The following is a 23729-nucleotide window of genomic DNA, read 5'->3' on the forward strand; positions in this document are numbered from 1 at the left end:
TGATAGAATTATTAGGTCTCAGTTTGAGTTTGGAGCACAGATAAACTAATTAAAGGTTTCCCTGTAGCTGTTATGACAAACACCACTTTTTGCACAGAAACAAGGGTCTGTGCTATGGGAGAAGGAGCACTACCTCTGTTTTAATAGGTAGCCCCCTGAAATTAGAAGCAATTCATCAGGCTTAAACCTCTTAGTCTCCTTTCCTTTTTTTTTTGCAAGATGTAAGAAGTGCTGTGGGTAAATAAATCTGCCCCAGAGATGGCTGAAACTGAGTCAACTCATTTTTATGCAATTCACAGAGAACATTTTGGAGCCTCCTGCAGTAAGAGCCTATGCAAGTGGAAAAATATTAGTGTGTATGTTCTCAATTACAATACTAAAGTTGGTTAGGCACTTCAACTAGAGCCCCCCTAAGCAAGATCCTGCCAACCATTCATCAACCTCTTGCCTTTGCATAGAAAATGCACATTAAAAGAGCTATATTCCCAAGCTGTGATTTTTCCAGGAAGCCCCAGTCACTTATAATATGCATGTCTCAAGAACATCTTCCCAACACAGTCCATCTGCCTCAGTTTTTCCCCTTAGAGCATAATTTACTGGGCACTGCGTGGTCACTGCTCCAAGCTGTGATGCAGCTGTAATGGCTTGTTTACATAGGAAAGCTGCATTGGTTTAACATCACACCCTAAGATTTTAAGCTGATTTACTTCAAAAGCTCTGTAGATACTAGACCTGGACTCACGGGATTAAATGCAACCACCAGCACTGGCTCTGTCAGGACTGCAATAGTAGTCAACTGCATGCATGTTCCTCACCTGCTCAAAACTGCAAAGACAGACATCAGCTGAAATAATATGCAGATTTAAACATGTAGCTAGTGCAAGGATGACCAAGGCCAGCTGCCTTCACCCCTTGCAGGCCATCAGAAGGTGCATCAGAAAGCACAGGCAGAAAAGGGACCACTGTGCCCAGACCTCTACTGCAGCAACTTCTATAAGGTCAGTGTTGCAAAGGACCGGCACACGCTCCTTCCCACATCTGCCCCTGCACCAGGGCAGAAATGAACCACCTCCAAGTATTTAACTTGCTTTGGTGAGGCAAAGCATGACACACACACACAGTGTCGCATACCCCTGGGAAAAGGGGAGGCTCAGTTATTCTTCCCCAGTGCATAGTTAGGGCCAAAGTGGGAGTTCTGGGAATTCATATTTTTTGCCATAAAATTTTTAGTGTCCACCAGTATACACACAAGAAAAAGGGATCCTGGAAGAGAGCCGTACGGCATACATAAAGCCCTCTTTATCCCTGCAGTATCAGGGAGAAAGGGAGCAAACCACACAGGCTAGAGAACATCTGGAATCGCTACATGAGAGCCAAGCACCGCAGAAGGAGACTGCATTCCTCAAGTTTCCAGGCGAGGTAGGGAACCTTCCTTTCCCCCGCGCAACCTTATCCGTCAGACGGCTCACTTCCTGCCAACCTCCGGCCTTCCCAGCAGCCAGCAAGCTCCTCCCTCGAGTCTAGTTAGCTTTCCACTGCCACGTCAATTGAGGCAGAAGGACAGAAGGGAAGCAAGAAGGGAGGGAGTAAAAACCAGAAGAAGGAGGGAAGGCTCAGCGAGTGCCAGACGTGGTGGGGGGAGAAAAGGAGGGGATGCGGATTGCTCCTGCAGTAGCTGGGGGCTAGCTGCAAAGGCAACTGGCCAAGGCGGGTCAAAGGACTCTTGTTGAGGACTTGGAAGCAAAGGCTGGTCTTGTTTGCACTTTGCTCTGGACCCCAGGCAAGGGCTGTTTTGCAGGACAGCACTGGGCCGGAGGACATGAAGGCGCATGGAGCCTGGGAATCCTCCCACCCAGCACCAACTGCCGTGCCAGATGCAAGGGGGAGAATAAGGGTTGAATGAAGCAATGAATTCTGCACACCTGGGCGACAGCCAAAGCTTCAGCGTTTCCTCCCTGAACAGCAGTAATTGATTGTTATTTCCCTCCTCCCTCTTTCCACAAAGGTGCAGCATGCCCCAGGTGGAAACCTGGTGCCAGCCTCCCGACACCAGCGCTGGAAGAGAAAAGGGCTTGGAAGTTGGCTCGAATCTGGAAACACGCAGGAAGCAACATCTTTTCTTCCCAGCTGCCAAAGGAGGATGTTTCTTCAATCAGGACCTGGACTTTCTCTCACCCATCTCTGTACCCAAAACCCCATCCCAAAGGCAGGGAGGGGAAAGGACTAATAAGCTGCTGATAGCCGGAGAGCAGATCACAGAGGCTCCACTCCGTCTGCCCAGTGTTCAGACTACCTGTTCAGGACTACGAGATTGTACAGTAGTCTGCACATTGGTTAGGCTGTGCTGGGATACACCACACACTGCCAGTGCTGCACGGGGACGGAAATACCTGCACGGCAGAGGGACACGCTTGGAGAGGGTGGGCTGGGGGCAGCTGCATGCAAACTTCACCTGTCCATTACCTTGCAAGGATATAACCCTTTGGGACCATGCTTGACGATCACTTCTACCTGCCTCTTCACCAGCTTACTCACACCCCACCTGTCATTCCTCCTCCCTCCTCTCTATTCCCTTCTTAGCAATCTTTTCTTTCAGTTTTATGCACTTGTCCGAGGAATAGATGTGTTCAAGACTGCTCGTTTCATATGCTGAACTTTGCCATAAAATGCACAGATAAAGAAAAGGGCCTGAATGAGTTATAGCCGCACTGCGTCTTGCTGCCTGGGAAGGGTGGATTGAGCAGAGAAAAGCAACTGAAGAAAGGGGATTTCACGTCATGAAGAATGCTGACCATTAATAAAGAAAAACCCACAAAGGACAGAAAGCTGGAGGTTTGAATGCTCTGGAAGTTGTGTTTGCTTTGATGTTTGTCTGGAAAAGAAAGATGAGAAACAGTGAGTGAAAGAACAAATAAGGTCTAAGTAAGACAAAAAGAGTAAGATATTGTTCATGATAAAACATGCATGTGTGCAATTAAAAAATTCCAGAGGATGCAAAGAGAAAGAATATGTTTCAGAGAACTCTCCAGACCTGTGTGAAAGTGGCATAGGATGAACCTCAGAGTAAACATAATTCTATGGTCTTGAAATGAACTAGGTTCAAAAACTGAGTTGCAGCTGGACCAGTCACAGCCACTACACTGTTACAGCAACTTTCAGATGACTTGGGGGGCTTTAAGCATTAGAGTAAAGATAGGATTTCTAAGGCTGAGTTGGGCCTTAAGGACACAAATTGCTTAGTGTGGGGTGGGAAAGACAATCTCATCATTATTTATTTTTAATTAAAATCAGGTAGAAGTCACTAGCAGCAAAGTATGTGACCTTATTCACAGTCATTAGACTGTCACTCTTTCCCCTAGACAGGAGAAAGTACCTTTCTACTTCAAGCAAAAGGAAAGGAAGCATGGGGACAGCAAAAGAGCCCAAGCACTGGTCCAGCAGGAATCAGTACAACGCATAAAGAATATGAAGTATTTCCCCATCACACACACATCTGAAAGTGCCTAAAGCTGCACCCTCCCCTCCTGTATACACACACCCCTCAAATGCACTGACGCTCATCACACCGCAGTACTCTTACACAAGCAAATAAGGCCATATTCCTCTCATGCAGTCACCTGTTATTACAAGCCCCAAAATTCTAGTACATGATTTACCTGAGTAAGGACAGAAGGTCCCATCTGCACTGTACATTCACACAAATTCCCAAAGGAAGCAGCAGGTAATATCCACTTGCCTATGCAAACACTCCTGCACACAGAAGCACACACAGGCACTCCAGCAGAAATGGTCACTCTTGCAGAATGGAGAGCGCAGGGGTCCCCTCCAGCAGGCATTAAGCTTTACTAGTGGGAACCACTAAGCACAGTGTTCACTACAGCTTATCCATGAGCATCACCAGCAACTCTAGCCTAGCTCACTGCCCCGCTTTCCCTGCGGAGCGGGGAAGCCCTGCAGAGAAGAGGGCGCTGGGGCTTTCGTAAAGGATTCAGGCAGAAGGACTTGTCTAATTCAGTTCTTGCATTGTGCCTGCAGCGGCGCTCACTCAGCGGCTAGCCAGCATGCTGGAGCGCTGCTGCTCCAGGCCTGAGGAGCCGGCGGCCTCCCTGAGCGAGGGGATCGTGCTCCGCATCAGCAGCGGGCACCAGAGCGGAGCTCCTCCCCGCCTCCCCCCCAGCCGGCGCGACCCCACCTCGCGCAGGCACCTCTGAAGGGTCTCCAGGTCTCGGGCGGCCAGCGCTACGTGCGGCCGCTTTCCACGGGGCCAGCGTTTGACTCATTGAAAGGAGACAGGAAGAAAAACAGAACCCAAACACACACACATTAAAAAAAAAAAACAACAAAAAAAAAAACCTTGGCAGCCAGGCAGAGTGGGGAGCCAGCTTTCCACCCCCGCTGGCCCGCTCTCTCCCTTCCCCCTGCGTGGCCCAGCACACTCCATCAGGCCCCTCCAGAGCACCAGCAGCCCTGGCCTCGCTAACGTGCGACGCTGGGCCCTTTGAGACATTTTAAGTTTCAGTTCATTTCTTCAGAGGGGAATTAAAAACAAGCGAGCCTTGCCGAAAGGCTGGTATTTCACTAACGGGGTCCAGATGTCTCCAACGCTCAGACTCCGGGTCCAGGCTCACGAAGCGGGGCAGGGAGCCCACTCCCCCCCCGGCTCGCCAGCGGGGCTAACCCAGCCTTCACCCCGATCCCAGCGCACACCCGTTCCCCCCGCGCCTTCCCCCAACTCCGCCGCGGGCGCTTCCATCCGCACAGGACACACTCGCTTCTCTCATTTCCTCTGGACGGCTGCCAGAGCTCTGGGGAAGCGGGGCAAGAGAGCCCACAGGAGTCGAGCTGGGAAGGAGGGGGGCAGCTTGGTCTGCCCATAGCTTAAGTGAAGAAGGATCATAGTATACAGCCTTTAAAAAAAAAAAAAAAAAAAACACAACACAAGAGGATTGCAGGAGCCTTGGTGGATGCCAGGCCTCCTTCTGAACTGGTGGCGAAGGAGTGAACTGGGACAGACCGACAGGGGAACCTTGTTCGACAGAGGGCCGTGAGCCGTAGCGGGCTCCGAGCTGGAGCCAGCTTCCACGGGACCAAGGTTTAGCACGGGGAGCCCCGTGCTCACGGCTCTCCAAGCTGTCCCTCAAACGCACTGACTTTTAGCCCCACTCCGCTACAGAGTCCAGGGGGAAGCTGCTTCCTTTCCTCTCAGCAGTGGCCACAGATGAAGAAGTTGAACTTGAGGTGGGGAAAGGGGGAAAATAAGAAATAAAAACTTCCCCTCCTTTCCCCTCTGCTCCCACCCAGTTAAAAACAAAGGCTCCTTTCTCAGAAGCTGCTCGAGCCTCGGCAGCACTGGGTCTCCTGTGTTTGTTTAAGAGATGCTGGCTGGCAGGGTACCGCTTTAATTAGGCAGCTCTACCTCTCGCTATACAGAAGGGAAGTGCTGTAGACCTCCAGCTGCTCCTCACCCCCAAAGCTGCCCTCTCTCAGGAGGGAATGGACACCCCACCCTTACCCCGTCAACTGGAATCTATCAACAGCTTACGCATCCTTGCTGCAGCCCTCCCACTCCCCCGGGGAGGAATGGGCAGCTCTGATCATCTCTGCAATACGGATGTAGCAGCTGGCTTTGATTTAAACTTCTCGATGTTTATAACTATCCGACCTGCATAAGTAACCTGGAGGAAAGCAAAGCATCTCCAAGCAGCTCTGAACGCAAAGGTCTTACAGCAGAGACACACTGATGTAGCAAAAGCTATTTCAGTGCCTGGTTCTTTAATTATGAGATTGCTGCCTGCCCAGCCATAGCAGCACTACAGCAGTCTCCATGCAGAAAATGATATTTGGAGGCTGACTCATCACCATCTGTCATCATTTCCACCTGCTGAAAGTGGACAGACCCACTGAAATCAGAAAGAGAAGAATGTGGGTCTGCCCTCACCTCTCCCTCCCCCCAGAAAATCACAATAAGGACAAGCCAATTTCTTTATCTGGAGTCAGAAGTGCCAATCAGCTCAATATATGGGCTACAGTGTACTACACTCCCTCACATCCTCTAGCATACTGAATGGGGGTAAGCCTTTTAGTTATGTACTTACCAAAGCCATCCTGCTATGCTTTTCTCTACTCAAAGTAAACCCACAGGACAACTGTCTACCTTTGTCTTGAACAGGAAGCAACACACCATTGACAGCTGACAATGATAATTTCAGCTGGGACACAGCTCTAGCATCTTGCATCTCATTTCCTACTAAAGCAGAAAGACACTAGAGCACAATGCCAGGATTCCTAATATTGAATCATTTCTGAACAACTCTGCAGAGTAGGTCCATGTTACTATCAGTGATTTTCCACACACTGTACTTTTAATAAGTAATACTCTGACCACTCACAATTCAAGAAATTTTACAAATACAAGCTAACTGGCCTATTCAATACACAAATCTTAAGAAGAAATATTCTTGCTTTGCAGCTGTGGCAAACTGAATCCTGGAGAGATTACACAACTTGTCCAGAGTTAGAAAGAGCCAGCATCTGAGCTGCAGCTTTAGCTCCACAGCTCCTGCTGCTGTGCGCAGAAAGGAGATGGCTTTTTTCCTGACAGATGCATCAAAATCTCTGCCACACTCCTTCAAAGAATTCACCGTGGCTATTCCAGAAATACCAAAAAGGCCAGATCTCAGAGCTGACCCATCACTCCCTTGAACACAGCTGCCACAGCAAGCCAGAAGAAGGTCAAATTCATTCCAACTGTCTGTCAACTTTCTGCTGAGCTAGGGCTTCAAGCACAGATGTTACCAAATGAGTTTCCCTTTGTGTGTTAAGAAAGCCACATTCAGATCAATACACAACTGTTCAGCAGTGGCGAGACCGCAGGGAACAGGCCTAAGGACGATTTCAGCTTATGTCACAAGCTGCACGGAAGGAGACACTCAGTACTCAGATATACTTATAACATCCAGAGAACTGAAGGCCTCATCAGATGCTCAGTTCCCCCAAGACTCAAGTCACATAGCTGAGTTACTCACCTCATCATCCTTATACCAGGAGAGATTCTCCGCTGTCAGGACAAACCAATACTCCTTAGAGCCACCCTTCATGATCCCGATGTTGTTGATGGTGAGCCAGCCCTTTCGGATCACCTAAGGGGACAGAAGTAGCAAGCATTAACAAGAATCCTAAAAGCTTGGCCTTAGGTGACAGGGGAAAGAGCAGGGTATCCCTACACACAGAACAGCAGAGAAAGACAAGGAACATCATGCTCTCTGCTGCTGCCAAAAGAGCCCCCAAACTCAACTGGCCTAGGGCTCAAAACAGCCAGGAACAGTATAAAAAGGAGGCAGGAAGGAACCTGGCTGTGCTATGCATTATACCCTCTGCCAAGGGGGGAGAGATGCAGGAAGAACCGCATCAGAGAGCGCCTCAGGCACTGGCACAACCTGCAAGCACCAGATCACCGCAAAACACCCAGAAAAGGCCATGCCTAGAGAAAATCAAGCCAGCAGCAAACTCTTTGGCATGCTGCACTCAGGGAGCTCTTCACCCAACTCAGGGGTGGGGGTATACAGGGACTAGTTCAAGAGGAAGATATGGGTGAGCAGATCTGAAAGGGTTTAGTCTAGCAACAAGGAGACATTAAGTATGAAGGAACAAAATGGTGCATCTGGAATCAGTACCTTGGACTTCAGCGGACCCATGTATTTGAATACTCACACTAGTTTAGGGCAGTACAAGTTCCTACACTTCTGGTTTGCAGAGAAGCCAGGCTACTACTCTCTAGGGCATTCCAGCTCACTATGTGCTGTTTAGAAACTCACATGTGCAGTAATCAAATACAAGTATGCATCAGCTTAAACACATCAGCCTTTTGCACATATTACTGCTCTGTTAACACCCAGATACATATGTATGTACACATATGTACCCTGTTATATGCATATGCTTGTTGAAAACAAGCTAGCATTGAAAAATCATGCAACTGCACTACATATTAGCAAGCTGCACTGGGTGAGTAACCTACCATGGAGGCACACAATCCTTTTGACTGCCAATCTATCCCAAAAAAGCTAAATGTAGAAACACTGCATCTTATCTCATAATCAAGCTAGGCCTCTTCTCTTTGTGGACAGGAGGGGGCAGTGAAACAGAACCCCAGATCCCTAGATTACTGCTTTTCATCTCCACCCACTCACACAATCTATCAGCAGCTCTGAAATTTTCTTTAACATACTACCTTTGCACCTCATTTCTGTTTCACCTGTGTCTGTTACCAGCTCTTTCCCTCTCCTTGTTCAGCAGCAGAGGAAATACTTTGTCTGTGCACTGTTCTTGTCTTCCCAGATGCAACATTAATGTTCATTAGCACACCCTGCTGAGTGGCCTTCTACTCACCAGGATCTCATCCTGCAAAGGGGAACCATAGCAACAGCAGCAGAGCAGAGAGCAGTAGAGGAGTAAAGAGAGGAGAGATTGTTACTAGGAAAGCTGGAGCAGGAGAAGAGAGGCTCAAAAATAAAATAAAATAAATTGGAACTAATACCAAATTTTTTTATCCTAAGTGCTTAAAAAAACCAAAAACAAACAAACAAACAAAAAAAAACCACACACACACACACCAAATAAAGTCTGATAGAAGGAAAAGCCCAAGCACTTTACAGGTAGATCCAGAGCTTGTCCTTTGAGTTATTTTACACCATGCAGCTTTTCAGTAGATATACTGCAGAGGATGCAGTACAGAGCTGCTCCAAGATCCCATGAAGCAGGTAAGTTAGGAAGCTTGGCTGGCCAACTATCTGCCTGTCAACAGCACTGAAACTGCCTGCCCATCTGTGTGCAGTGAAAGGTGGTCAAAAATGTTATAAGACTATGCATGTTAGAAGCGAAGGCCTTTAAAAAGAGCAACAGAGGAAAGCATTTGCTTCCATTCTTTACAAGCTGCTTGTAAGGCCTTGCTTCTACAGGATCTTCTAGTCTAGATAACCCTGTCATTTCCCCAAAAGTCTGGGAGACGAAGGTGTCATTAGCCCTTTAATTTTTCAATTGCATGTGCACTCCTTACAGTTTCTACAGGAAGAAGGAACTCCTTCTCCACTGCCGCCTACTCCCAAGGGCATATTGTTACATACCCAGTGCAGCTTTGGCTACAGAGCGCTCTTTGCCTCCACCTCCAAAGGTTTTAAGCCTTTCCAGTGAAACTTTCCAGAAGAAAGCCTGTGACCTCTTTTGAAATCCCCTTCCAGAAAGTAGATACCATCAACAGAAAAAGACAACTAGAAAAGGCAAGTCCATATTGACTGAAGCAGTTCAGCTCTGGCAGTGGCAGGGGGATTGTAGAAGGGAGCTTAACCCAGTTTTAAGCAGCTTATGAATCCGAGTCTTCATCTATGATATCCCAAGTGATTGCTACCCTTCACCTCAGCAGAGGAGATGGCTGTAGAAGGGAAGAGAGGACCCAGGGATGTAAGAAACTATTATGTATGTCTACCATTAGCCAGAAAACAGCAGTAAGCTTACATGAGATGTTGTACACTCTTCTGATCGTGCAAGTGGAACACCCTTGCAAGACTAGAGCTTAATGATCACGGGTCCGTTTCCCTCTACAACATTGCCCCTTTGTTGTTCCTACATGCTCAGCTCTTCCTGACCACAGCAAGTCCAAAATGCTATCCTCTAGGTATAAATAGGGGTTTGATAAAAAATTAGAGCACTGCTGCATCCAGCTCAGCACTTGTCCACCTGGTAGCTTCCAGGTAGAAAACACATCTTCCTCCTTGCAGCAGTGAATGAGATGAAACTTGGCCTACCTGGTTGCCAGCTGCCTTCTTCTTGCTCATCTGGCTGCTCCTCTGCTGAGCACTGCAAACAACAGCAGAGACATTCAAAACCTCTCAGGCTCTCCTGGATCACCTGAATCCTGCTCCCACCAGAGAGCTGCTACAGTGAGTTCATGCCCCTCACCACTGGCTTCCAAGCCTTGACAACCCCATCTATCTCCATCTGCTCTTTCAGCCTGGCCTGATCTTCTCATTCCCATCTGAACCATGCCTGGGCCACTAACTCTCCACAGCTTCTGGCTTTTTCCCCTAGACGTAACCCTACACCTTTCAAGCATCCCTCTGTTCCCCATCAGCAAATGGTCTAAGCAGCTTTGCAATATGGAGCCACTGAAGAGAGTAGTGATACTGAGACTGAGCTGTATGTTGAGACCACACTATCTATGCCTGGGCCTCTGCAACCCATTTACTGGAGCAGTTACAGGACAGGGCCACAGGGAACACACACAGAGGAGAGGAGGCAGTAGGATATCAGTACTTACTTGGCAAAGCCAATGAAATCCTCATGGTTTGTGTTCATGTAAGCCAGCTCGATATCTATTAGAAGCATGACCTGCCAAACGAGAGGCACAGACAGAGCAGATAAAACACCAGTGACCAACACTGTGAATAGTCAGGGGCAGACAGAGCCTTGTACGTTCCTCCTCTGATCAGCCAGAGGCTCCAGGCTCAGAGCCCAGCTTCAAATCCAAAATCAGAGAGGCATCTCTGGCCCAGGGCATCCCCTCAAAAGCTGTCCTCCTCCCCATCTACCCACCCCCCTTACACATGCTCCTGAGCCCCTACCTGATCCTTGGTCCTGCCCTCTCTTTCCCGGATGTGGGTAGTAACAATCCTCTCCATCTCTTCACGCAGGTGAGGGTACTGGCTGAGCTGCAGGAGAGAGAGCACACGTGCACATGGGAAAGGGAGGCATAAGGGGGGAATAACCCCCTGCATGTAAGCATGCACACACACACTCTGCAATCAGACATTTTAAAGGCAAAGTTCTGGAAAGCTGGACTTGCAGACAGATTTGCCAAGTTCCTTGGGGTCTGTTGGGGCAAGGCTCTCGCTCCCTTTCATGCTGAGCTTCACAGAAAAGCCCTTTAAACTCTTAGTGCAACTGTTCCATCTCATGGGAGATCTGCTCCAAACCCACCTCACACTTCCTGGTACAAGGCTTGTCTCAAACTCCACATGTGAACACACTTGTTGTTTGTTTGGTTTTTCCCACTAAACTGAGCCATTTCTCTAGACGTTCAGCATCCCACTAGATAAGTAGGTGAATGAACCCTGCTGCTACAGCCTGCTGAATCCTATAGGAAGTCTCCCTGGGAAAAATAGTGGATTTCATTTCTCATTTGCTGAGACACTACGGTAAAGCATCCAGCCCTCCTTGTTAACACCTGCGAGCAGAGACAGAGGCTCTGACCAACTTAAGGGGACTGGTCTTCAAGGACCATTGTGCTCTGGGCATCCTGACACTGCTTCTACCTGCTCTCCAGCTATGTTGGGGCAGGATCACACAGCTGGGGCTTATGTTTGTGTCACACTTACACCACATTTTCCCACATTATGGAGTGAGGGGTGGTATAAGGAAGATTCATTCCTGAGCAGACTGAGAAGGAAATGGAAGGACATTATTGCCTGTAGTTCAAGAGAAAATATCCATAGAGATCACACAAGAGAAACCTCTTTCAGAATGTGCACCCTGAAAGCCCTCTGGCATTCAGATATCTGTCTCGGAGCAGAGTAATAGTATAACAAGGACACTTGGTCTGGCTAAAAATCTAAAGGACTTTGGCTATTGCCTTCAACAGGATCAGGCTTCACTGCCAAATCTCAGCCAGCAATAGGAGGTTACTTCAGCATCATTCAAGTCAATAACTGCAATAAAAAAGTCATTTAATGCAAGTCCCGTGGCTTCCGAGTCAGGATTATTTCTCATTTAAGTATGTTCAGCTCTGCCATGACCGGTGCAGTAGCTTCTGAAGACTTTAGCAACAGTAATAGTTAAGGCCCTTCATCTGTGAAGCTATGCTTACTAAGCTGCATGATAAAATCTCTCTCTACTCTTTACAATAGCACATGACACCATCTTACTGAAGCCTAGTAGAGAATGCAATGTACCTAGGTTCATAAGCCTCCATCAATTTCAGTGGCAGCACCTAAAAGCCATCTCAGATCACACCTAGACTCAGAAATAATATTCATTCTCCAGCCCCAGGATCTAGTCTTTCCTCCCTCTTTTCCTATCCTGTGAAATCACTTCCTCCGTTATTTCTAATCAACTTTAGTTTGACTACAGTAACAAACATCATTTCCTGGTATCTTCCATTATACTCCCTCACAGGGTATATTAAGACAAACAAACAAAACCTCATTTGCCTCCAGTCTGTATTGCATGAGTTTTGTTTCTCCAATTTACATGATATCATCCTTGTTCCACATACATAAGCAACTGCAACATGCTCAAAGAAACTGGTTCAAGACACACAGCATCACTGCTGGAAGTCAGATCTTATGCCAACTTGAGCAACAATTTTCCTAACTTCTCACTACAAACATTCTCAGACCCTCTTAACATTCTTAAAAAAAAAAAATCAGAGGAGTTCCAGTAACCTGAAACTGAAGTTGAGAACTAACTTTCATATTGCCTATTTTCAAATGTGATGTCTGTCTGAATGCCAGTGACCCTACAGAGGCAGGGAAAAAACAAGTGGAAATTAGTATTCCCCACCACCACCTTGTCTTTGAAAGGGCAAACGGGGTGTTCTCTATGATCTTTATGGTTCAGGCAGCTGGTTGCTTCAGAGACATACAGGCAAAGCTTCCTGTTTCCCTTGGGAGGTTGACAAAGGATAGATGGGCAAGTTATGTCAAACAGACAAAAACAGGAAGTCGGGAAACCTCTAAGCAAGTCTCAGCTTCTTTGCTTCAAGTTAAGAAAAAAAAAATAAAAAAAATATACACCACCTCTACCACCCACACACCCAAACAACCCAAAGGCAAACAAAGGGTGCAAATGATTTGGATTTTATTCAGAACCCAGGTCATCCAGCAAGCTATATGCAAAATAAATTGACAGCATTGATCCTCGTGCAGGAGCTTCCAACCCCCAGCATGCATAGAAGCAAAGGTGGGCAAGGGAAAAGGACACAGACACCAGCCACAAGATGTCACACCCACTAGGCAACATGCAGGAGGGCACAGAGGGACAGGGAGATAACACGAGCAGTACAAACAGCACCCAGAAACGCCATGACTCTGAAAGACAGGAGAGCAGGTGACCCTTCAAGAGGCTAAGTCTGCCAGCTGGGATCATTTACCAGCTCAAGGGGGCTTTCAGTCCTGTTTCAGCTGCATTTTCCTGTTCAATCAATACAAGCTCCTGACCCTCTTTGAAAAACAATTCATCCCAATGCTCATTAGATCCCTCTTTTGCAAGTTCCAAGAGTCCCTGCAAGCGCACTGAAGATTTCTACCTCTAGTGGAAAGGGAAGCTGAGTTGTGAGACCTTTCTGCACTAGTGAGATGCTGCAATGCAGTCTAGCACAGAAGGTTTCTGCTTTTGGAAGAGCACTCGCTAGAATGCTATCCTCCTGAATGCAAATGTCTGCATACTTACACCATCTCCATTTATTTCAAAGCTACTCTCCATTTAATCAATGGCAAGAAATTCAGCATCAGGCCAGGCAAGAGAGCTCTTAATGGCTTTCTTCTCTTTAGTCCTCAACTTTGCCTAAAATTCAAGAGATAGTCAACTGCAAATCTTTGCACAGAGGGAAGCTGTACTTCTGTAGCACTCAAGAACAGATAGGTTTGACTCCTGTGTTCTTTATTCATACCACCTTATTATTCCATTGATGCAGCTTTACCAACCACATGTACAAAGATCCCTTCACCAACTGGGGTGAAACAAAATAATTGTGACAGTATATGACAACAACAACACACAATACTTTAAGACAGCACCAAAGTCATTAAGGTAATTCAAGAGGTGCTAGCCCAAGCTGTTGTCCTTCAAGAAGTCTTACAGGATCTTCAGCAAGCTCAGAAGTCTATCACCCAAAAGACAGCATCAGTCCACAACACAGCTGTTACAGGAGGACTGTAACTGCCTTATTGCTAGTATCAGTTCCTAAGCAGCCTTTTCCAAATGCCTCCCTGAACAGCACATGCTCTTGTCCAGGTCAGGCAGTTGAGGCTGATGCAAGGTAACAAACACTGCATACCAGTGAGTGCCCCCACACAGCTGGGCCCCTTTGCTTTATGCCATTAGCAGCCTGTCTGCAAGATACCTTCTAAGTGGCCTATGCGCACTTTCAGGTATTTCCTGACCTCTTTCAGAGGGATATATAGGCAAGATTAGTCTTCGCTTAACACATGTAAACTTTTGACTTCAAGCATTACTAAAGCCTCTCTTATTTTCTAATACTACTGCTAGTTGGCTTCATTCAGGTATTTATTTCTCATCTGTATTTAACATCTGCCTCCCTCGCCTCTCAGACTTTTTTTACAGCCATTAGTCTGTAAAGTAAAAAATACCACTGCTACCATCAGCTAGCTTCCTTGCAGGACATCTTGCTTGCATCACTCTGAAATACACCCACCAGGTCCTCTACTATGTCATGCATTAAAAATTCATGGAGAGCGAGTGAGTGAGTGGCCAGCACCTCTAATAAGGTGGTCCAATAAAGCAACTAAAATTCAGTACTCTTGGTTTTCATGATCCTTCTCCCCTCCCATCTGTCCCCACCTACAGCAGATACATTTCCAGCCAGATGCAGAAAAACAGTGTAAATAAAGCCACTGATATCAAAAAACCCACAAAGAGAAACAGTCTGGAGAGTTACTCTGCATTGCCGTGATCTGGCAACAGTAGGAGAAATAGACTGGGCAGAACTCAGGGCTTGTCAGAGATGTCTCCGTAACGGGCAGGAGATGAGCTCTGCATCCTTAAGTACAACTAGACCTCATTAGTTCAGCTCTTGCCTTCATTCTGAACTCAAACCAGTCCCGATCTTCCCTTCCTTCCCAATTTAGGATTATGTCAGTGAGCCCAGATAAATTGCAATCCTCTTCTGCAGAGTTGTAAGTCTTAAAATATATAGCAGAACAGGCCTTTCCATCTCAGTCCCCAGAAGAACCCACTACTGTTTTGCTATGGACAGGTTTCTGGCCTCTCACTGGCATATTTAACATGAAATAATTGCCACGTGTCCTTTATTTTCAGGAGGCATGTGGTGCCCTCTCCTGGAGAAAACTAGCCTGGGAAACAAACCCACTCTTGCCCCAGCCTCTGAGCAGTAAATTCATTTAAAATCCTGCATTTCACTCAGAGGCATTTTTCCCCTCTCTACTTACAGCTGTCCTCTGCTAGCCTAAGGCTTCTCCTCTGTTGGGTTATAGCATACAAGCAAGAGCATCCACACTACCTCACAGCAAGCATAGCCTATGGAGCAAGAGATCAGCAGGAAAATGATGCAGAGGGTGTAAGAGACAGAGGTCTTGCTGACACCATCTACCTTTGACAGAGCATTTTGCACCTCAAACTTTCAACTGATTGCTGCTTTGTGTATGATATTATTTAACATAACTGCAGACATAGCAGAAGCCTGCAGATCACTCACGCTGTGGGGGATGTAATGTCTATTTCTGGCTTTTTACCATTTCCTAGTGTATCTGGATTTCTAAGGGGGCCACTGCAAAAACAAATGAAAAGTTCCAAATATGCAGGCAGTGGCAGAGCAAACATGGTTTGTGACAGGGGTTAATCCACACTGAATCAGGCAGAGGAAGAGGAGGGCAGGACACAAAGCAATCCACTGGATCTAGCTCACTTCTTGGCTAAAGAGCCCATCAGCCAATACCCACTTTCTTTGGCCTGCTTTTAATTGCAACTGCTCCAGTGCCTACTATAGACTGCTGCCATCCTTTAGATACATCTTTACAGGTATTTACTCTAACTAGCTTGCTGTGGTTCCTGCAGTGCATGTGAGAAAATAGCATGAGTGTGTGTGGAAAGGAGGGGGCATCATCCTTTCTTTGAATTTTTGGTTTCTTTACCTTTTCGCTACACTTTCTGATGGTGGATGTGAGCTCACTCACTACCATATCCACACACTTCAGACTCGGCTCCTTCAACTTCTGCACCTGCTTTTTCACTATGGCTTCAAAAGCGAGGTCAGGCGTGAAGAGACCCGTTCTGCATGGCAAGGGCAGGGTGGGAAGAAGCAACGAGGAAGAAAAGAGCGAAGCAGAGAAAGAGCAGGAGATAAGAGGAAATAGGAGGAAGGGAAAGGGAAAAAGAGAGAAAACACAAGGCAAAATGAGAAGTGAGATTTTGGTTCACTCCATTAGTTCATTGAACCAGGTGAGCATTGTTATGGGGCCTGTGCACTGCCAAGTATCAGGAGAGTCTACAGGCAGATGGAAGAGGCAGAGGGGAAGGAAGAAAGAGCAGCTGGGCTGGTGAAATGGTGAGCTGTTAAGAGCAAGATGAATGAATTGAAATCCCCAGGGAGTAAGTCTTTTTTTTTTTTTTTTTTTTTTTTTTTTTTTTTTTAACAGAATAATGTTCCTTTGCATTTTAAGGTAAATCTGCTTACCACAGTGAGCCACTGACTCTTTTCCTAGAGACTCACCATGTCTCTTTTTCCTTTGTCTCAGGCATTCCCCCTTCCCACAAGGGTTATCCCCTTCCGCTTTCCTTACTCCAGCTGCAGGAGGCCTGAACAGGAGCCAAGTTAAGGCTTGCAAAGTCTGTCACTTGCGTCTGGTTTTGGCAGCAGGAAAGCTGATCTGAATGGACATCTTGCTTGGTTGCAGGGGTTCAGACAAACTGCTCTATTTCTGGAGCATCTTTTGTCTCACTTACCTTCCCTGCAGTAGTAACTTCCTCAATAAGAATAATCAGATGTACACAGTATTTAGGAAAATGCAAACAAGGCATTCATAGCTTGTACATAACATCAGTTTTGTCCCAGCTAGCCTGTAACATCAGACTGATACAAGACAGTCAAAGTTTTTAGGGAAATGTAGTATCACTGGAAATTAGTATAAATGGCCTGCATTCTCAGTGGCTCCACTAATAAAAGGAGAAAGTCCACAGAAACTGAAGTTTTTGAAACATAGTCAAGACTAATCAAATTCAAGGCTATTACTGCACATAAAGAAGTTTTTCAGCACATCTTTAACTCTTTTAAGCTTCTACTAGGGTGCTTTTCGTAACACAATCTCAGACATTGCTTTTAATATGATATATTAGTGCTTTCAAGGGGGTGTTGTCCACTTAATAAGAACACCCTGCAGCATAGGGTTAATAGTTAAATCTGAATTGCCTACAGCTGCAAATAACCACATCATTTAAATTAAATAATTGCTCATTCACCTTACCATCCTGCACATCTCCAGATAGCACCTGCAAGACACCAAGACTCACTGCTCTATTAAAATGCTCTGCAACACATACTACAAGACTGGCAACTAATTTGTCATTAAAGCAAGAGTGTTGGGATATGTGATAGGATTCAGCTTCACCCAAAGGCCTCTCTCTGGTTGCCAACAAAGCCTCTTTTGAGCAAAGCGGGGGCATTTGCAGAGTTATGTTCACACCCTCTGACTCAAAACTATTTCCTACTTAACCAGCCAGCCAGCTAAACTCTATATAGACTCAATTATTACTTCCCTTTACTATCTGGCCCTGGAAGCAAGGCACTCTGAGGCAGCCTTGCACCTAAAAAGTCCCTTCAAGCACCTGAATACCACCCGAGTGACACTATTTTTTTTTCTTAAGAAACAAACAAAAACTGTGACTCCTGGCACACACAAAACAACCAGCATTGAAAAAATCAATGATCAGATTTCTAGCAATGAGACCCAAACAAGAAAGGGAGCATCTTAATCCTGCACCTGCAACCTTTTCAGCCCTGTCCCTCGCATCTCTCATTCTTCACGTCCCACCCATTTGCACTTGTCACCTGGCGACCTGAGGAACCCACTGCTGTCAGAGAAAACAGCATCTTTACTAGTGTTTTTTTTTAATCAGGTAAAATGGAAACAAAGAAAGAAAAGATGAAGAAAAGCAGAAAATGGAGGAAAAGAAGCAGAGGGAGACAGAATGAATGGGAGGTTTTTGAATAGCAACTGATGGGTGGTGAACAAACCAAGAGAAGCTGCAGGGGGCATGAAAAAGGAGGGCCCTCCTGATCTCGTTAGCAGGCGACTCTGGATACTTGGCAGCCTGAGGGCCGGTGCTTACCTGTCGCCAGGCTCTAATGGCAATTTTCTGGGTGCTTCCACAGTCACACACCCCAAGAGAGGACAGCAGGACAGAAAAAGGAAGCTCCTCCAGCACTCTAGAAACCTGAGCAATCTCTCGCTGCAGGCACTTTGCTTTCCCAGTCTACCCTGGTGGGCAGAGTATGTGTCTGCACACCTGAGCCCTTCTGCAGAGGCTCCTGGCCTTAAGGGCTGCTGTCGCTTGCAGAAACACCTGAGCGTCACCACTTGGGCACCTCTTTCTCTTTGCAAAGACAAGACGTCCAACTCCCCAGGCACCTCCTGCAATGCCCATTTACCTGCACCTGAAAAGCCAGTGGTGATTCCAGTCTGTGGTGCCCATGCTACCTCCTAACTCAGGTGTCCTTTCACCAGTACCTGTCCCTGTCTGAAGCAGCAAGCCATGGCTGAGAGGAACAGCAGGTGTCTTCCCATCTGTCTGCTGCTGCTTTTCAACCCCAACCACAGAAACAGGCAGCCATATCCAGATAGCAGAGTTACAGCCAGTTCCCCCACCCACCGCTCTGTTGAAGCCCAGCACGGGACCCAGAGGGCACAGCCCGCAGTCTTCCCTCTCTCAAAAGGGGCAGCAGGAGCCCAACGGTGGATGGACTAACTTGCTTCTTCTCAGCCATGTGCCGCTCGTCCAGAACAGGATATGGACCAAGCCAACCAGAAACCAAGCCAAACACCACAGGAATGTTTCCCTGCGACACAGCCCACAGCTGTTAACTACTGCAGCCTCCAATGTTCAGCTCCACACACCCAGCACCGACACTGAAGTCTAGCTCCAGATTAACCCACCCTGAATTCCACGTGCACAGAAGGGGTAAAATTTAAATTCCAGCTTCTGGCTTGGAAAACAAAGCCAGAAACTAATTTTAAAGTCATAAATAGCTCCATAAGAAGAAACAACCCTGGCTTTGGAAGGAATCAGAAGTCATGCTACAAAGCAGGAGGTGGGGGACATTTCCAGCATCCCCTCAGCTCCAGCACTGCAGGAGAGCCAGGCCACGGCCCACGTGCCGCAGCGCTTCCCTTTCTGTTTGGCTTGTTGGCTGGATCGCCCCAGGCTGGTTCCACTCAGGTCTAGTCATGCTGAGGAGGTGGTTAGAAACACCGAGCTTCACGGCAGGCAAGGCCCTGCCTGGGGCCGCAGTGCTGTGCCGTAGCCAGCGAGCAGTGGGAAGGGGTCAGCTCCATGCTGCCTCCGGTTACCTTCTTGGTGCACTGTCTAACGGTATTGATTAACTCCGAAATGACCATGTCCACGCATTTCAGGCAAGGCTCTTTAATCTTCTTCACCTGCTTTTTCACAATGGTCTCAAAGGCCATGTCAGGTGTGAAGAGACCGGTTCTAAACACCCAGGGTGGGGGGCGAGACAAGGCAGGAGGGGGAGAAGGGGCAAGGAGAACGTCACAGCATTACATACACATCTCTGAGCAGGCACCGCCATCGCTGACACCCAGCACGTGGGGCCGAGGGCATGTCACACCCCTCGCACGAGCCCCGACTGAAGTCCTTGGAAAAGGGAGGGTGCTTGGCACCTTCTGAGACGGAGGCACTGCGGACAGCATCACCCCGGCCCTTGCTAGACACCAGCACCAGGTGGCCGTTTCACCTCAGCCACCATTTCGCCTCTGGCATCAAGCCACCATTTTACCTCAGCCGCTGTTTCACGGCCAGGCCTGAGGGAGGTGGGGGCTGAGCCCCTCCACAGCACATTTTACCTTGGAGGTGTGCAGCAGGTGAGAGGCCTTTTCTTAATGATTTGGACACTAATATGTTTGATCCCCTCTCTCAAACTCAGCTAGTGACTAAGCTTAAAAAAAATAATAAAAAAAAAAAAGTAGATCAATATCTGCTTGCACCCCAGCACGCAGGAAGGGCACGGAGAGGCGCCAGGCTCCAGCTGCTTTCCTGGGAGCAGGAGTTGGTGTCTCAAGCTTGCACCTTCTGACCATTAATCTCCCTGGCGAGGAACGCAGGCATGTTCTCACCTGCATGGGACTCGCTCCCACCTGCGCCACTGGGACCCTGGTGCTGGGCGCCCCAAGCCTCCCTCAAATCTCTAGCAGTTGAGGTGCTCAGCGCCAGGTAACTATTTTGAACAGTGGTTAATATGGGGAGACAGCAGGCAAACAAACTTTTAAAACTAAATGAAGTAGAAGTAGGGGCTTGCATCCCTCCCTCTCTCTTTTCTTATACCAAAACCCAAGGAGTGGGAAAATAACTGATCACCAAGGCAGTTTTACCTTTTGGGTTTCTGTGACTCTCATATGGAAAAGAGAAAGCACAGCTGACTTGAATGACTATCCCTACTTCCAAATTCAAGCCTGCTCGAGCTGCTGGAGGGCCTAGGAAGGCAATCCTTCCCCTCTGGCTGACCTACCGTACCTCCGCAGTCTTCAACTCCACTCGGAAGGTCTAGAGGTATTTACTAGACAGCCAGTGGTCTGCCTAGTGCATGATACGTGCCTTATACCATGGATGTTCTTGATGGCGTAGCTAATCTCCCGTCGCAGCTCCTTCTCATCAAACTCCATCTGCACCAAGAGAAAGTTTTAGTCAGAATCAGTCTGACCCTTCTATTTAAGTGCACACGCAAACGGGATACACAACAGCATGCACTACAGAGAAAGGAGCCATGCCAAGCTATGTGTACCACTGTCATGAGACAGATGAGATACTGGCCCCAAAGCTGGATATTGAGCACATCTATAAGGCTGCTGTTGCCAATATAAGCACCCTGGACAAATGTGAATAGCCAAGGGCCTATATTTACAGATGCCAAGCCCAAGAAGCTCCCATGGACAACATGGTGTCTCCTTAGAGACAAAGGAATGAGACTGAATTGCTAGATTGCAGTCTAAAACAAACTGGTTTGTCCCCTGTGATTTAGCATAAGCTTTGCTCTCTCTCCTCTTCTTCAATGAGGACCTTAGAAATGTATTATCCAATACAAGGCAGGCTCTATATCATTCCCACCTTGAGGCCACTGATAGAGAAACAGATGTTTCCCCAGGTATATCATACATCCTCTTTTCTGCGTCATTCATTTGAGTTAGGGAAACTTTAGGGCCCAGTCTGGTGCTGACAATCAAGGAATCAGTTTCAGCACTACCTGCACTACAGGCAATTCAGTCTGGAAAACAGCCAACACTCCATATCTGCAAGGACATTCAGACATTGTTTTGCTATTATCTGTGTCAAGGGAAGTTACTCTGCACACTTCATTTAGCATTCAGATGATTTAAGCCAGACAAACATTTTCTGCTAAGTAGAAGGAGAAAGTTTAAGTTTTGTCACAAGGACAAGGGCTTAATGGGGAAAGGTCAACACTGTAAAAAGGCTCCAGCAAAGGAGAGAAGACAACAAGAAATGAAGAAGGGTGTAATAAAAAGAAAGGCAAAATAAAAATTAGTGGTCAGTTAAAGGGAAGACAGCTGATGAAAGATGCCAAGAGAGGTAAATAGCCAGACAGAAGAGAGGTGATAGACAACAGGCAAAGAGAAAAATTGGATCTCAGCGGCCAGTTGCACCTTCACCAGTTCAAAGGGAAAACGCTCATGGAAGATGCGGTTAATCCTAGCTCCTCCTGACAGCTCATAGGTATCAATTTGGTCTCCAGAGCCTTCAATGCGTTTCTCAAAGTCCACAGCAAACTGCTGGACCATCCTAAAGTAAACAAAAAGAATGAAGCAGAACACATGGCTAAGCAGTTTCTCCAAAGGGGCCTGCAGGTGAGGTCACTTACTGAAGCAGAGCTTTGGTCTTGCGAGCAGGGTCATCAGGGCGGAAGTTCTTGTACTCTTCCACCTCCTTCTCAATGGACAGAAGCTGGCTCTGGAGCTTGTTCCGCAGCCCTGGCAAGGTGTCACGGATGTGGTTGGTCAATTGCTGTGCAGGAAGAAGGTTTAGTAAGATAAACTTGTACATGGTTACTGGGAAAATTTTGCTACTTCAGCAGAAAGATGAAAGCTCTTCAATTGCTCTGTGTTCAATTCCTTTGAGTATTCCTAATAACAAGTCTATCCCAGGGACAGATATTAGTCATAGGCTGGGTGAATTCTGCCTCCAGCTCCTGCCCATATCACCTCTCCATTCTTGACCTTCATTTTACCCTCAAATCTGCCCTTCTAGCATAGTCCAAGCCTCCCATTCATACAAACCTGTCATCTCAAACCCAGGATTAAGTTATACTTACAAGCATCAGCCTCTGTCACTTACACCAGGGTAAGGCTATTCTGTCCACAGGTTAGCACACCACTGACACTCATCTCTGCAGCTTGACTGCAGCACACTGGAGGGTAGTGGTTAAGCCATTTGTCACCAGTAAGTAACAAGGCAAGGTTGAAGGAGTCAAAGCTACTGGTAAGGCTCTAAAAAGAGGCCTTCCACAGAGCACAGCTATAGAACACTCCAAATGTAACTGGGGGGCCAGAGGGTGAGAATAAAAACCAGAGTGCTTCTTCTCCAGGGAGTATTTCAAGGGAACAAAAAAGAAAGCAACAATAAGTTGCTATTACATGAAACAGGAGATGAAACAGCCTTAATAGAAGAAAAAAATTACTACTACCAGTATCATTTTTTTTTATTTCATATTGGGGAAAAAAAAATCTTTGCAGCTTACTATTAGGCATAGAATTCATTAGAGGTTTAGAAGAAATTTTCTGGCAAATCAAAAATCTTTTTGTTAGTGCAGATCCAGATGAACTCCATGAACTGACTATTAATTTTGCACCAGTACCACTGAAAAAAAAATAAAGCAGTGCTTTGCCTTTAGAGTATAAGCTCAATTATCACCCTTAATGTGTTTCACTGTATCAGTGTTATCCCAATCAGGCATACTTCATAAGACCTGGCACTGGAATTCTTTTTACAATGCAGAAAAGGAAAGAGTCAACCAAACCTCAACAAGGCTCACTGGTAAAACAGGGATTGAGAGAGAGCCCTCTTCCAGACAATTGTAAGTATTTCTCAAGCTTGTTGACCAAGAATTGTAGGATTTTGATTTTCAGCATTTTTCACATCTCAGAAGCCCTGATGACCAGCCTAGCCACAGTTTTGTGACACAGTAGGTGGCAGTTCCCAACTGGTGATAGTACCTGGTTCAGTACTTTCTGCAGGTAGGGAGTTCCCATGCGATCAGCCATGTGTCTGTAGGCTGGGTGGGAGAGAAAGAATTTTCTCTCTGCAGCCAGGGCAGCCTGAATGTCCTTCTTGCCATCAATGTCTTTCTGACTTCTGTTGACTACACCAATATAACCTGGAAGAGTTGGGGTTAGAGATCAGATGGCTGCAAGAATGAGAACATAAAGGGGAGTCCAAGCTTGAGGAGAAAGTTAGATAGCTGGCAACGCAGTAAGAGGGAGACTCTAATAACAACTAATTACTAGCAAACAATTAGAAGAGTTTAAAACTATAATTTTCTCTGAAGAAAATAGGTTTGGTACTTAGTATGCAGAATAAGAATATAACTGTGTAACTGAGAATTATTTTATGTATTACTTTGTTCCCCCAAAGTAGTAAGGAAAAAGAATTTACAGATTATTGAAGAATAAGGCCACATTTCTGCTAGAACTCCAGATCAAGATGCAAATACCTAAAGAGTTTGCATTAACAAAGCTGAG

At 46.7% G+C, this 23729-nt stretch overlaps 1 protein-coding gene across 5 annotated transcripts in view; it reads right to left on the reverse strand.

Moving 5' to 3' along the window:
• DNM1 (dynamin 1) overlaps nucleotides 1-23729 on the reverse strand; it is a 72638-nt gene that overhangs the window by 18003 nt on the left and 30906 nt on the right. For 3 of the 5 annotated variants that reach the window (XM_062591124.1, XM_062591121.1, XM_062591120.1), the window contains exons 6-15: nucleotides 23205-23365; nucleotides 21854-21996; nucleotides 21639-21774; nucleotides 20575-20642; nucleotides 19314-19452; nucleotides 10617-10703; nucleotides 10313-10383; nucleotides 9801-9852; nucleotides 8389-8400; nucleotides 7026-7139 (exon numbers count right to left, since the gene is read on the reverse strand). In XM_062591124.1, the coding sequence (XP_062447108.1) occupies nucleotides 7026-7139; nucleotides 8389-8400; nucleotides 9801-9852; nucleotides 10313-10383; nucleotides 10617-10703; nucleotides 19314-19452; nucleotides 20575-20642; nucleotides 21639-21774; nucleotides 21854-21996; nucleotides 23205-23365 (983 nt within the window). The remainder of the gene's footprint in view (nucleotides 1-7025; nucleotides 7140-8388; nucleotides 8401-9800; nucleotides 9853-10312; nucleotides 10384-10616; nucleotides 10704-19313; nucleotides 19453-20574; nucleotides 20643-21638; nucleotides 21775-21853; nucleotides 21997-23204; nucleotides 23366-23729) is intronic. The other 2 variants (XM_062591125.1, XM_062591122.1) reach the window with 1 other exon arrangement.

The sequence above is a fragment of the Rhea pennata genome, chromosome 18, assembly GCF_028389875.1.
Source record: "Rhea pennata isolate bPtePen1 chromosome 18, bPtePen1.pri, whole genome shotgun sequence".
Taxonomy (NCBI): Eukaryota; Metazoa; Chordata; class Aves; order Rheiformes; family Rheidae; genus Rhea; species Rhea pennata.